The 15,849-nt window shown below is 43.7% G+C and overlaps 1 protein-coding gene across 1 annotated transcript in view; it reads right to left on the reverse strand.

The window, feature by feature from the left end:
• Positions 1 to 11,605, reverse strand: part of HSPA12A (heat shock protein family A (Hsp70) member 12A) — a 54,538-nt gene extending 42,933 nt beyond the window's left edge. The window contains exon 1 of the mRNA XM_030453446.1: positions 11,351 to 11,605. Coding sequence (XP_030309306.1) covers positions 11,351 to 11,378 — 28 coding nt within the window. The 5' untranslated portion in view covers positions 11,379 to 11,605. The remainder of the gene's footprint in view (positions 1 to 11,350) is intronic.
• Positions 11,606 to 15,849: the final 4,244 nt, after the last annotated feature.

Raw genomic sequence — 15,849 nt, forward strand, 5'->3', positions numbered from 1 at the left:
CAACTCAGAAACCCTGTGTGACAGCATACACATTTTGGGGTGATCTGGAAGAAAAAAGCATCTGTTTCAAGAGAGAATATGAGAAGAGGGCTGCTAGCAACCTGAGCTGCACTCAGAGAATCAGGGAATTACTGAGGCTGGAAAAGACCTCTGAGATCATCAAGTCCAGCCTATGATCTGAATCTGAAAGAGAAAAACAAAAGGAATAAAAAAAAGACAAAGAAAAAAAAAAGACAAAGAAAGGATAGAAAGGAAAGAAAGGATGCTACACAGCATCTGTTAAATAAATACTTGATTCTTGACAGGTTATCTGCCAAAAAAAAAAAAATAAGATTAAGGAATATGATTTAGAATGTAAATTATTCAGTCTTCCAATACTTACTCAAATATTTCAAATCACAATCTTTCATTTAGGACACAAATTAGTTGATGAGCACATTGATGCTTATAATCATTAACCTGAAATCTGACTGTCTCTATCAGGGGTTCTGACAACTTCAGTAGATGTGTATAGAATTAAATTGAAGTAAATATGTATAGAATTAATTTAAGCACATCACTACAATTTCTGACTTCAGTGCTAAGGTAAGCAGTTGCCAAACAACATCTACTGCAGTTTCAAGGTTACCAAAGGAGAAAGGGCAAACAGAGAAACCTGTTTCAGCACTTTTTTCAGCTTTTTTTTTTTTTTTTCCAAATTCCCAAACAAGTGCAGGACTGGTAAAACTATGAGATCACAAATATTGTATTAATAGTGAATCATGTCCATTATCATATTAGCTGCAATTGCTGGCTTAGCAGCCTTAATTTAAATTATTTCTTCTCTTAATCTAAACACATGAACGAGTGCTTTCTGTATTTTCCTACAACATCTCATCAATTTGGCCTCTTCTGTTTTTCAGTAAATGATCAGCCACCCTCTAGATTTCCAGCTCTACTGGTGACAAAATTGCAATGCAGGATTAACCTTTAAGCATCACAAAACACAGAGTAAAAGCAAAGTCCACAGCATTTATAAAAACTCAGCTTGTCTGGTGTGAACATTTCAGCTGAATCTGAATTTCCGTGAGATCTGGAGAGAAGGACCAAGCTTGCTACTTAATTAAAAAGTTCATTTACTGGCATCTGATCTCCTCTGGATGACACTTCTGGATATCTGAAAGTCCTATTCAGGACCAGATAAATGAGTTTTAGTGAACCACTGGAAGTATCAGACATGGACAACTCTGGTCACAGATAATCAGCTTTAAGACAGAAGGCTTAAACCTGCATGGAGACTGCAAAACCTCAGACACGTATCACTAAGGTAGTGCTAAATAAAAACCTCTTCTGAGCAGCTACACAAAAGCTCTCTTCTATTAAATTTGGCTTTAATTAAATATTTAACCTCATATAAATTCAGCTTGGAGAAGATGATCTCCAAGGTCCCTTCCAACCTAAGCTATTCTGTAATTCTAAAGCAGAAAAATGCAGTCAACTCAGGGGTGAAATTTCTGAATGTGTCTCATGTCACCAGTTTATAACATGAGCAAGAAATTAAAAAAGAATAAAATAAGGTATCAAGCCCCCAGTCTGCCATCAGAAACCCCAATGTGGACCTTTTTTAGGCACATTCTGCAGTACTTTAAGCATGACTACAAAAGAAGAGGCTTGGCTGGGAGAGAAGTGCAGCTTCTGAACCTCCACAGGACTCACTTCCCAGTGATGGTGAAAGGAACTCCCCATGGTCTGTATCCCTAATGGCTCTTCTGCAAACCAGGCAGAGTCCCTATCAAACCAGCTCTCTGTAGGAATATGCCTGAACACCAGTGGGTACTATTACATCCCAATTTATGTATCTTAAGTTCATTTTTATCCTCAGTTCTATCCTGCAAGAGTGGCTGCAAACCCATCCTTTGCTCGTTAAATTCTTCTAATGGTTTCTGAATCGACAGTCGTATCAATGCCATTCCATTTCAGAGCATACTTCTAGTATTTTAAGAAGTCCTTGTGAAATTAGGTCTTCTTTTTTTTTTTTTTTTAATCCCCAATCCATTATATTCAATGCAATGAACTCAATGCAGCTCTGCCTGAGGTTAGAGACCTAAGCCCCTCACCCTTTTCTGGCTTCTCCCAAACTCTTGACTGGGAATTCCTGCAGTACAACCCCCTGTCTCCAAAGGAAAGCTGCAATAACCCTTTCTGAGATGTAGAATGCACTGTTCCATATGCCAAATCCACTCAGCCTCCCACTTATTTGTAGGCTGATGAACCAGGTGCAGAGTTCAGCAAGGATGCATCAGATGTACTAAAAATGCCACTATTGCAGCTGATCTTTATGGGTGCAATAAATCCACATTAACTGAATGTACTGTGCACATAACAATCATTTTCTCAGATCAAACACCTCCACGTATCTGATAACCATTTTTCTGGAATTTTCAGCCATCCAGCAGCTGGTGAAAGTGATTGCTATCTGTAGCTATGGCCTCAGTCAGCCTGGTGGTCAAACCAAAACCTTGGCCAGATTCCTCATTTTTCTATCCAGTCGAGAAATCTGGATTTCAGAAAAGGAGTAGCCAAGTGAAATATGGGTGGGGGGTATCCATCAGGCAAGAAAAGAATGGAATTAAAACATAATTTTTCATTCAAAACATTGTTTATAATTTTGAGCATAAATAATTCTGCTGCAAGTAAAGCTTGCTGATGGTGTTTACAACAGGCAAAGAAGGGCTTCCCATATTGCTATGGCTGGCAACTGCTGCCTTGCTGAAGAAAATCTTATTCAGCTTTTCCTGTTGCTGAGATTTTGCTTTGCATTAAGAAAATGTCATGGCTTCCAAATGTAACATGACAACCTAGAGCACTTCACTGCAAATACAAAGATGTCCTTTGAAAATAATTGCAGAACAACAACCACAAAAAAGTCAGAGAAAAGCAAATTCAAAAAAAATCCTACTTAAAATATTCTTATGCTTAATAAAAAGATCTCATATTTCATATCAGGATTAAGACCCTTCTGTTTCTAGTGAAACAAAGCCACTGCTATTACCATCAAGGGAATCAGAGTCCTTTGTTTTAAAATGCCAGTAGGCATCCAGTGGTTTGCTGAAGACTGCAACCCCCTTCTCTCCTGTGAGTACAGCCAAAGCAAAACTCTGATATAAATCCAAGTTTCCCGATACCCTTTCTTAATTATTGGTCACCCAAAGAGCTGGTATTCATTGCACTGATACCAATTAGAGAACAGTAATTTCCTAAGTAAAAATAAAAATAATCTCTCGATTCTTTGGAAAAAATTCTAAAAATAAGACACGTTCCTCATTACAACTTTGACCTTTTTCATTTATGCTTTTATGGTGCCTCTTATAATGACTACAGTTTGGAGGAATTACTTTTCCACTGTGCTTTCAAGCTTTTTGAGATAATTTAAGTTTTTAATGTTACTGTTAAGAGTATCAAAAAAAGACCCCAGGTTCATCCCATCACTCACTCTGTGGATAACAGTAATTTTTCTGCACCTTGCCAGCAAAGGGAAACCAAAAGACACCACTTATTTTCTGTGAACTTAATTTAAGATGAAAGAGAGACACAAGAACTTGCAATAACCCTCTGCAAATGCCACATGGGTTATGTTCACTCCTCTTTTTGACAGGATGTAGTTTAAACTACTTTACCTAAATTTGATCTGACCTTGCTAGTGCTTGGTAAGCTGGACTAATTATACCCCCAGACCTATTACACTCCCATGCATACTTCACAACTGTAAAACCTCAGCCAAAACTTCACCAATAGCTATGCCTGACCCTAAAGCTGCCTTAAACTCAAACCCATTCACCATCTAACACTGTAAGGTCTTAAATCCAATTCCACTTTGAATGCCCTGAGAACTTCCCAGCTTTTCCCACACTCAGCTCCCTCTTCCCTCCCAGGCCTGATGTGGTTCCCACTTGCCAGGAACTTGCTCAGACCCCAGAACCTGGGGCTTGGGAGTCTCACCAGCATCACCCTGCAGTCAGTGCTCCCCCCCTGGATGCCAGCTACACACACTACTGCCAGGACTCCCAAAGCTGATCCCAGTTTACATGATGGAAAGGACAGGCTTCGTGTTGAGATGCACGTGGGGTAACAACAGATTTTGCAGCTAGAATCATTCCACAGATAAATTCTGTAATAAGACATCATTAATATGCACCAAGGAACTCTTCCTTTAATGAGCCTTTCTATGAACTTGTTTCCTCCAAGCTGCCTTGCACCATTTGCCTCTGTGCAAGCACTGTTTCCCTGCATCTCTCATCCCCTCCCTCCTTGCTTCCAAACAAAGAATAGGAAACAAAACACTGGTATACAGAACCATAGGTTCTGTGAGAAGATAACTTAGTAACTTGTTAATAAATTCATGCTCATAAAACACACCATTTCTTAATCTCATCAGCTTCACTGGGGAAAAAACACCATTTGCCAGCTGACACTGGGCTGGTTGTTTGTTTTTTTTCTTTGAAAAGAGCAAGATCAAAATATCACAGTTATAAAAATCCCCATTGTACTGTAAGTTCCTATTTAAGAACCATCTCAAAATGCAATAGTATGCTGAAAGCTACACCATCCTAGATTTACCTTTCTAGATCAAGATAACCAAAGGAATATTATTCAAAATGTGGAAAATAAATATATTGCTCAGCTTTTCCAGATTGTGCATCCAGCAGATATGAGAAGAACAGTCTGGTACTGGTTTGCTCAGAAAGCAATAGGCTCATTTAATTATCAAACATTGCAAGACTCTCAAGTGTCTTGCAATTCATCAAGCTGGATGAATGAAGCAAATCCTTTCTCTTGAAACATGAATTGGGAAAAATACTGGAAAATGTTTTTCATTTTCTTCTTTTTGACAATCTTCAGGAATTCCAAATATGCTTTATACATTCTTGAAGTCTTGGCAAAAAGAAAACAAGTATTTCCCCATCAAAAAGAAAAAAAAAAATAATGCAAAGAAAGAAGAGCCAAACTATGGTAACTGTTGCTACTATTGCTTCCCATTGTAATCAGCATGACTGATGCTACATATAAAACCCTTCATATTCTTCAAGGCTATTAAACCATTTTTTGTTCAAAGATGGGAAAATAAGAGAATACCAGTTATTACAAAACTGGAAAAAAACATTGTATCAAATATGACAATTTGTTAGTCAAGTCATCTGTGAATCCATAGTTTATGGCTATTGATTTAGAATCATAGAATCATAGAATCATAGAATCCTAGGGGTTGGAAGGGACCTCGAAAGATCATCTAGTCCAACCCCCCCTGCCAGAGCAGGGCCACCTAGAGTACATCGCGCAGGAACGTGTCCAAGCGGGTTTTGAATGTCTCCAGTGAAGGAGACTCCACAACCTCCCTGGGCAGCCTGTTCCAGGGCTCTGTCACCCTTACAGTAAAAAAATTTTTTCGAACATTCAACTTGAACCTCCTATGCTCCAATTTACACCCATTACCCCTTGTCCTATCACTGGTAATCACTGAGAAAAGCCTAACTCCATCTCCCTGACACTCGCTCCTTACATATTTGAAAACATTGATGAGGTCACCCCTCAGTCTCCTTTTCTCCAAACTAAAGAGACCCAGCTCCCTCAGCCTTTCCTCATAAGGGAGATGTTCCACTCCCTTAATCATCTTCGTAGCTCTGCGCTGGACTCTTTCAAGCACTTCCCTGTCCTTCTTGAACTGAGGGGCCCAGAACTGGACACAATACTCCAGGTGTGGCCTCACCAATGCAGAATAGAGGGGGAGGAGAGGGACATTTCACAGATAATGGAAACACAAATTTGTGCTTCTTCTTTTTATTTATCAAAACACATCAGCTACCTGGCTTAAAGCTAAATACCCTGTGAGGAGAGAAGCAAGTAGATACTTAATATTTGAAGAGTGGATCATAAAACCATGCAGTTACCAACCAAAATCCATTTCCAGAGGTTATTACACTACATTTCCAGAGGTTATTATACTAGCACCCATCCAGCTTACATTAAAATGCCCTGACTGGGCATCCACATCACATAGAGAATGACACTGATCAGCCAGAAAACCAACTGGGAAGTTCCAGTGTCATGGTGACAAGCAGATGCTACAGCCCCAGCCTGCAAAGAAGATCCTAAAAGTGGCTAAAATCCTCACAGGAGCATGGCTGAGGAAGAGAGTTACTACAAGAGGTTGATTTTTGAATGCAGGAGTTCCAGAATGACAACTCTGAAAGCTTTTGCAAATGCCATGCCCTGCCAGTCTGATTGCAGTGTGTGCTCTACTAAGGTATCCATGGAAACTTGAGACAGAGATGGTAAATTTGTTGGATCTGTTTGGTACCAGGGAAGAGGGTTAGTTTCCAGTCAGCCTGTAACCACAGGTATTTCGATCCTTAAGCCTGGAGAAAGCATCAAGAGTCCTCAAGCAAGGATGAAATCCACAAGATCAAATTATCCCAGGAATTTCCCAAGCAATGACTGGGAGACACTAAAGAAACTGTGATTTTATTTTTGTTATCAAAAATTGCCCAAAATGAGGAGAGAGAGATACCCACTCTTCAGATCTCACAAGAAACAGGAGAAAAAGGGAGTGTGAATACAAAAGCACAGAGCCTGGCAAGGAAAAGACGTGTGGGACAGGTGGCCATGGAGTGCTCAGGTTTGTAGAACCCTGAGACAGACAAATATCAACCCGAGAGAGTGGTCCTGAGCAGCACCAAGAACATGAGGTGAATCCACAAACAGACAAATTGAAGCAGTGTTCCCAGAATATTCCCTATGGGAGAAGGAAGTAGCACAAGCAGAGCAATCTGCCTTCCCTCCAAGGAAACCCCTGCAGGTTGGGTAAGGTCCTGCAAGAGTTTTTCTTGAGGGAGACAAAGTGATCAAACTCCTTAAGAAGAGATGAAATTGCTACCGTGAAAACCCACTCAGGTGCACACTTCTTTCTGGACTCCAAATGACAAGAATTACTGGAAATCTTTCTCAGGGTCCCTCAGAAACTGCATCTGCAGTTCTGCAGGGTTAAGATCTGCATCTGCACTCTTAAGAGTGTTGACTCAGGTACCGAGGAATAAATTACATAAGAAACAACAAATCCAAGAAAAACCCTCTTCAGAGCTGCTGTCCATTTAAGTAAGCCACTTTTAAGACAGATCTGCATGCCCAGAGCCCTGCAAATCAATCTCTAAAGAGACTCATTTGGATCAGCAAGCACTAAGCAACTCTCATATGCAACCAGCCCAGGTTAATGATGGAAGGAGCCAGTGCAATGCAGAAACCCATCCTCTGGTGTCCTTGACACACCCTGATGCAGTCCTGAGTAAACAACAAAGGCTTTCTAGCCTTCATATTCTGAGTATTTTAGTTCATTCATTTGCTTACTTTATTAGAACTGACTGCATTTTGCTTCTCATTTACATGAAAACCTTTCCCAAATCCCTCTGAGACAGCATCTGAAGGAATTTCCTGTTTTAATCCCCATTACTTACTCAGTTCACCACTGCCGTCCTAATTTTAAACCACTGCAAAGTCACTGCTTTAGTAGCAGTTGTGGCAAAACTTGAAATCCACATTTGTTTATTCTAAATGCACATCACTGTGATTCTTAACAGCACAGCACATGGCCCATGGTTAACATCTTTTGAGGAACTTTAGAATTTTGGAATGTTCTTTTTTAAGACCAAAAACGTGCTTGGTCATTGTGAGAAGCAGTTGGGGTTTAATGACCCAGGAGCCAGAATATTTGTTACAGTGAAAGAGTCAGCAGGTACATCAGAGGTGTTTCAGCCCATGGATGTGCAGACTTGGCAGCAGCATTCCCTCAGCACAGCACCAACATCTGTGACCTTACATCACCCACCAGCTGCACACTCCTCAGTAAAACATCTGTGAAGTGAGAGCACCATCTACAATCAGAACTGATGGACTTCAGAGCTCATTCCTGAAACAGATCCCAAGCCCTCCTCCTCTCTTTCTTTCACCTTTGGAGAAACAGAGCTGAACAAGCCTGTATGACAGACATGCACCCTGGACTATCACACATTTTCAGCTAGGAATTCTGTTTGATTGAAAGGTGACAAGTGCCATACAGAAGCTTAATAAGTAAGCAACTAAAGTAATTTATGGATAAACAAAATACTCTAAAAGATTTCACTAAGCTGCAGATGGAAAAAGTCAATGTCTATTTTACCTATAAAAATAAATAAAACAAATGTATTTAAACTCTCCAAAAAGGTCAGGTTGACTCATATCCAAAATCATGACTGTTCTTTTTCTTCTGTTTGGAATAGCATCTTTTGACTGCATTAGATTTTACTCGTTTCACATTTTCCATTATAATTTCCTGAGAACCAGCTCAGTTTTTTCAAATACTAAAAATTACCCAAGGTGTTCCTTCACACTACCTACAAACTAAAAGAGCCAAAGAGAGAAGTTTCTACAGAGAGAAATGGTGTGTTCTTTGAAGTCAAACACTTGTGAAATCCCACCTAACACATTGTCAAAAGGAAGAACCAATTCAGGTCCAGGAAAAGGAGTAACTTGGATCCTCTGGATATAAAAAACATTCCATTCTTAAAAAAAAACCACAACTGAATGGTTGTGTGGTGCAATTATAGACAAAATCATAGTAGAGGATAGCAAAAAAAGAATAGTCCAGAACATCCTAAAAGAATAGGGATTTTAAAATATTTTGCCACAAACATAGCTTCAAAAGGAAAAAAGAAATAAAAGTAAAAATCAAAAAATCCACACTTAGTTGCAACTGCAGATCTGGCATCCAGAAGGAGACTCAAATATTTCAACTTCATTCCCATTAAAATGGGAGAAGCTGGCCATGGCAGGTCACATCAACTCAAAGAAAAAAAAAGCATACAGCAGGAAAGAGCACAAGATGTGACACCAGTCAACTTGCATATAACCCAAACTACATGATGCAGTCAGAAAGCAAACCAGATCCTAAATCTCAACATCTACACACAGAGGTCTGACCTTTTTTAGCTGAGGCAGATTCTGGTCCTTCCTGTGCAGAACCACCCTCCAGAAGGATGCTCGAACTTGACCTGACATCTAAGGACACCTCTTCCAGCTCCTGGTGACCACTGTGTTTGAGAGACATCCTGGGCAGACCCTCTAGACTGGGATAAAAGCCCCTTACACCAGATGTGCATCAACTAAAGCAACCTCTGTACAAAGCATTCCTCTTGCTTTAGGGAAACTTTGCAGGTAGAGAGCAGGGCAGCTCTGCTGAACACCAACAGCTGTCCCAGTGGGAATGAACTAAATATTCAGCCTGAAAGCTCAGGGGGTGACAGTGCCATAAAAGAAAACTTGTCGGCTGAATTAGCACCACCCAATTACAAGCCAAGAGCTTTTAAAATGGCAAAAGTCAGTGTAAGTAGAAGCTTTACATGCAACAGCTGCTGGGTATGAACAATTTCATCCAAGCTGATCCTAACCAAGCTGCAGATACCGCAGTGCTGTGCTAACTGAAGCTATAAAAGTGATTGGCAGGCACTGCACACACCACCAGTATTTTACATACAGACATTTCTCTTCTGCATTGTACTACACTGCAATAAGTGACTGCAGCTTCAATACTGTCAATACAACAACACTCACTACATCATGTTTCATCCTGAAGCCTTTTTTTTCTCTGACAGCTTTAGCATCCCAGTGCATGGAAAGAACATAAAGATTTCCTGCAGAACAAATTGTTGCTTTGCTACATGGTCTTCTGTCTTCAAACAAAATCCCTCCTGTATAGATACTCCCCATGCCCCAAGTTAGTTAATTTCAGCATTGCACTGCACTAAGCTTGCAACTTTGCAGAAAAAAACCCACATAAGATACCCTGAAACCTAAAAGACAAGCAAATCTGTCAGGCTGTTCTTCTCTTTGTCAGCTGCATGCTAGAAAACTGTTACAGGTTATTTCAAACCTAAAGGCATGAGACTTTATTTAGGAAGCTGAGGATGAGGGAGGGAAGCCAGTAGGGCAGGTCATCTTGAAGATTTAATTAGTTTCTAAGTACTGTTTTCTGGGTTTTTAAAAATAGATATTTTATGACTCTTCCATCCCAGCTGCACTGCAATTAAGCTATTCTACTGAAAATATTCCCCAAATCTCATTATGATCTGTATAAACTCAACCTTTGAGGTTTCCCCATACATTATTAGCTGCACCTTAGGCTCAACATAACAGTTTCTTCAAATCTTTGCAGTAGAGAGGGAGGGAGAAGGGATGGAGAGATCAAATTAAATCAGGCTGAGTCTGCACTTCCCTTGGGGTTATTCACCCGTATCATTTGTATCTTTGGAACCCTTTTCCTTCCTCCAGTTCCCTTCCCATACAAGGAGAGACCACCCCTGTCCTGCAAAGTCTGTATTATTTTTACCAGGACAAGAACCACAGAATCCGTGTTTCAGGCAAAGCAAGATTAAGATCCCCTCAGCGCATATGTCAACAGTTCGCAAAGTCACCGCTGCCCCCTTAACGTGTTAAAACAGAACCACTTGGGTTTGATCTCCTCCCTCCGCCTCGCTGGGAGCTCTCCGGTCCCCGAGGCTGTGCCAGGATGCTAACTAAGGCTCTCATCCCAGCCAGCGCTCTTTCCCACCACACCGCCAGGTCTTTCTTTTTCAGCCCATCTGCCTTCCTTTATTTCACCATCAGCCCCTGATTGCCAGCCTCAGCCCTCCCCCTTCTCTCCCAGGCCGCTGCTGGGAAAGGGAGACCCCAACCCACGAGGAAGAGAGACGCACAAAGGCCCCCCCGCCGGGAAGGAGGGATGGAGGGAGGGATGGATAGATGCTGTACCGCCCCGCCGGGCCGCGCCCGCCGCAGAGCCCCGGCACGACGCCGGCTCCGGTCCGGCAATGCCGCCGCATTGTTTTTTCACCTGGATCCGCTCCCACTCTGCTGCACCGGCTCCCCCGGGAATGCCACAGGAGGAGCCGCCGCAGCTCCGCAGCAGCCGGGGGGCTCGGTCCCCGCTGCAAGCTGCACCCCCCCCTTGTACCGCAGCCCCCCCTTCCCTTCCCACGGAAACCCCCCACCCATCCACACCCCCCGGGGTAGCGAGGGGTCCGTCGGCCCTGCCCCACGCCGCGCCGCGGCCGCCTTGCCTGCGCCGACACAGCCGCGACATTGTCTGCCGCCTCCCCCTCCTCCGGACGGGGCTATGGCTCCAGATCGTTTCCCCCGATAAGCCGGAGCCGCTCGGCCGGGGGGCCGGGAGGAGAGCCTGGATTGTGCCGCGCCCGTCGCTCCTGCATTGCGGCGGGGACCCGGTGGCAGCAGAACCGCGCTGGGCCGCGGAAAACCCCCCACCCCTCTCCGCTGCCTCCCCCCTTACCTGCAGCACCGCTCTCCGCCTCCGACATGGCCTGACCGCCCGCAGCTCTCCGCGCTCACTGCGCACGCCGAGGCATGGGCCGGCGGCGGAGCTGCGCTGCCCACCCCGGGGGGAGGCTCCGCTCCTTCCTCTCGTCCCCACCCCGCCTCGCCGCGCCTTCCTGCAGACGGTGCGGGGAGCCAAGGGGAAGCCTCCACTCCTGCCCCGGCGCTGACAGCCTTCCCGCGCAGGCTGCGGGGCTGCGCAGCCCCTCCCCGCCCGCTCCCCGCAGCCGCACAAGGGACCCGCGGCTGCAGCTCGGAGGTGGCAGAGACCTCGGCGGGAGGAGGGGGGGGATAGCCCAGCCCAGCCAGATGCGGATTGCACGGCTACTGAAGTAGAAAAAAAAACAACCAACCCTCAGGGTGATAGCATCCCCCTCTGCGGCCGAGCGTGACACCCGCAGCCGTGAGAGACAGAGAAAAGGGTCCTGGAGCCCTGCTAAGGGACAGAGAGTGATACTGTTTGCACAGGTGATGCTGGTTGTTTGCCGGGTCGGAGGGGTGTAGGTACAGCTAACCTGCAGTCAGAAATCAGTAGCTGGTCCCCCGAAATCATCAATTACGAGGGAAGTTGTACGGCATGGGATTCTCTTTATTTGCCTTTGGAACGAACTCGCCCATGTGGTTCTGCAGTGCCATCGGGGCAGAACCTCCTGCTTCTAGTGGTTTTTAGCTTATTAACAGCGTTCCAGCACCTGGGAGAGAGACCACCCCTGCTGTCACTTGATACATGAATAAGTTTTAAGAGTTTTCCAATGTAAGGAAGAAGCCATTACAAAATTGAGAATAAAACAAGGCTGGTCTCCTCCCATGAACAATCCTGGGGCCCAAGAAAATGTTTTCCTCCCATCCTTCACGGTCTAATTCTCCTTTACTTTCTAGCCATTCACATTTTAAAAGCACTGCCAGCAGTTCACCTGGAATAACTCAAGGCATTAACACCAAGCCCAGTGTCAGTTCTTTGCTAAATCCAGGAGGTCACTGTGAAATTTATCACAAATTTCTCCTGAGTCACCTCACCAAAGCCATCACCCACACAAGCCAGGATCCCTATGAAACATCCAAGGACTGGGGAATTTTGAATCAAAACCCAGACACTGCAGGTGCTTACTCAGCACCTCCCTCTCTTTGTTCCTCGGTTTCCTCCTCTCGTGCCATTAGCTCTGTTCCCTGTAAGTTTTATTCCATCTGAGGACAGAGAGTGTGCCACTGAAGTTAGAATTAAAGCAATAAACTGCTTCACCCCAACACACCTGACTCATCCCCAAGGCCTGCACCAACCCTGTACAGTCTCAGAAGACAACCTCATCCTGAAACCCACTGCCTCTCCCTGGGGAAAAGCTGAACTCCTCAGCCCACCTCCCACAAGCAACAGCACAAAACGATTTTCCAAACTGGAAAGGAGCACATGGACTTGAAAGAGTCCAGCGCAGAGCTACTAAGATGATTAAGGGAGTGGAACATCTCCCTTATGAGGAAAGGCTGAGGGAGCTGGGTCTCTTTAGTTTGGAGAAAAGGAGACTGAGGGGTGACCTCATCAATGTTTTCAAATATGTAAGGAGTGAGTGTCAGGGAGATGGAGTTAGGCTTTTCTCAGTGATGACCAGTGATAGGACAAGGGGTAATGGGTGTAAATTGGAGCACAGGAGGTTCAAGTTGAATATGCGAAAAAATTTTTTTACTGTAAGGGTGACAGAGCCCTGGAACAGGCTGCCCAGGGGGGTCGTGGAGTCTCCTTCACTGGAGACATTCAAAACCCGCTTGGACATGTTCCTGCACGATGTACTCTAGGTGGCCCTGCTCTGGCAGGGGGGTTGGACTAGATGATCTTTCGAGGTCCCTTCTAACCCCTAGGATTCTATGATTCTATGAACAGCAGCTCAGTTCACCACCCAGGTCAGCTATAAGCTGCTGATCTTGCAGACCCTCTTACAGGGGGATCACTCACGTCATAGAATCATAGAATCATAGAATCATCTCACTTGGAAGGGACCTCAGAGATCATCAAGTCCAATCTTTGATCCAGTACTGCTGCAGTTCCCAGCCCATGGCACTGAGTGCCACATCCAGGCTCTTTTTAAATATCTCCAGACACGGAGAATCCACTACTTCCCTGGGCAGCCCATTCCAATGGCTGATCACCCTCTCTGTAAAGAAATTCTTTCTAATATCCAACCTAAACCTCCCCTGGCACAACTTGAGACCCTGCCCTCTTGTCTTGCTGAGAGTTGCCTGGGAAAAGAGCCCAACCCCCCCCCTAGCTCCAACCTCCTTTCAGGGAGTTGTAGAGAGTGATGAGGTCTCCCCTGAGCCTCCTCTTCTCCAGGCTGAACACCCCCAGCTCCCTCAGCCTCTCCTCATAGGGTCTGTGCTCGAGTCCCTTCACCAGCCCAGTTGCCTCCTTTGGACCTGCTCCAAGACCTCAATCTCCTTCCTGAACTGAGGGACCCAGAACTGGACACAGGACTTGAGGTGTGGCCTCACCATCATCTGCCAAAACCCAAGGACAGTGTGCATTGGGGCAGTGTGTGTTGGGACTGCTGCTATTGGGACTTCCTGCTCTTCCCTCTGCTCCACACCAGGCACCAAAGGGAACATCTGGCCAATAGTCAGCTTTAGTTACGGATTTGCAGTCAGGCTGAATACTTATGCTGTCATTAAACAGCCTCGGAAATAAGAAACCAAACAACTCCTCTAACACTTGGTTTCCTGACAAGAGACTTAAATAGCAGAAAGTTTTGCTTCAGATTAAATGAACTTCAATAGCAATTAATCATGGGCTCTAAGAATGCATTGAGATAATTAACAAATGCGGAGGGGAAGGAAAACAAACAATTAAGGAAAACTTGATACACATCCAAATAGTATGATTTCAGGAAAAAAAAAATTACTGTATGCAGTTTAATTTGCCACTATACTTCAAGCAACAAGACAGACATAAAAATAGCATTTGCTGGGTACAGGCACCTTTCTGAATGTCAAGGCAGTGACTGCATTATTCAATATCAAGCCAGGTTGCCTAAGTTACACACTCAGCTGTAGGTGTTCTGAATAATGCAGGAGAATATTTGAAGGCACGTGACTGCTAGTTTCAGAAATAATCCCAGAGAGTTCAGTATAGCCTTTTAAGGAGGAACAAAGTTAAAAAATGCATTTGAGATAAAATTAGATTCTCAATCTGAAATACAAACCAAAGGACTAAGACACATTAAATTTTGTTCTGTTTTATATAGATCAAAATTAGCTCTATAGATTAAAAAAAAAACTACAGAAAAAATAAAATAATGCATTATTTTTCCCTTGTCACCTCCCTTAGAAACATATAAGGTACATTTCATATGAAAGAAATAAAAAAAGAAAAAAAAGCTTTATAAAAGGTTACTGTACCATATGATCTCACTCTGAAATTGAAGAGACATTACTTTTATTATTTATTCCTTAGGAAGTTTGTCACTTTTATGGTCATTTTGATAGATTATCATAGAATCATAGAATCATAGAATTGGCTGGGTTGGAAGGGACCTCAGAGATCATTGAGTCCAACCTTTGAACCACTGTTACGGTTTGGATTGTTTGGAATCTGTGGGTTTGAAGGTTGAGATTTTATAAGTGTAGTAGGAATTCAAATGTAATTATTGAGATGTTAAAAAACCTACAGATAGATGGATTTTGAAAACAATGACACAAGCAAAGTCATCTACATTCTCTGAACATCTGTTCTTACAAACACCTCAGTGAGCTCATTAGCTTGTCCTCTATGTGATTCAGTTTTAGTAGGGGTCTGCTAAGGAATTTTTCCGCCTCTCACTGAGCTAACATCACCAGGCTTAGTACATTACAGGAGAGTAGAGGCAGAAAGGAAGAACTTTTTTTTGCCTCTGAAATATCAAAGTGGTGTTCAGGGAGCCAACTGAGACACCTGCCAGTGTTAAAGTCAAGGACCAAACCCAGCACTTGTCAGGGGATTACCCTATGGGGAAATGCATGATTTCTGCAGTATCCTGAGGCAGAGGTCTCCTTCAAGTCCCCTCTCAAGCATCTACTTGGGACTGAACACTCCTCAAGCACAATCAAGAACAGTGATTTTCTATGCTGTATTTTGCCTCTGCAGAGCACTTCTTATTCTAGGTGATCCCCAGGAAGCCTCAAACCATTCAGCTCATCATAAAAAGGGTTCAGATATGCTGGTGTAAACTGACAGTACAAGAATAACAGCTGCCTAACCTAGCTCTGATGTCAGCAGAGCTGCCATATACATGTTATCCATTAGCATCCATCAAAATTTCATGAGGAAGCTGAAGATCACCACAGTGCCCTTTCAGAGCCATATTCACGTGCTGTGAGAGCTACATAAAACTGTGGCTGGTGAGTGAGAAGAGCTATGGGCTCCTCACTCATGACTACAAGGCTCTAAGTGAGGCACTGATGGGGTAGTACTGAGAATCAGGGAGGCCATAA

Source organism: Calypte anna, chromosome 6 (assembly GCF_003957555.1).
Source record: "Calypte anna isolate BGI_N300 chromosome 6, bCalAnn1_v1.p, whole genome shotgun sequence".
NCBI classification, from domain to species: domain Eukaryota; kingdom Metazoa; phylum Chordata; class Aves; order Apodiformes; family Trochilidae; genus Calypte; species Calypte anna.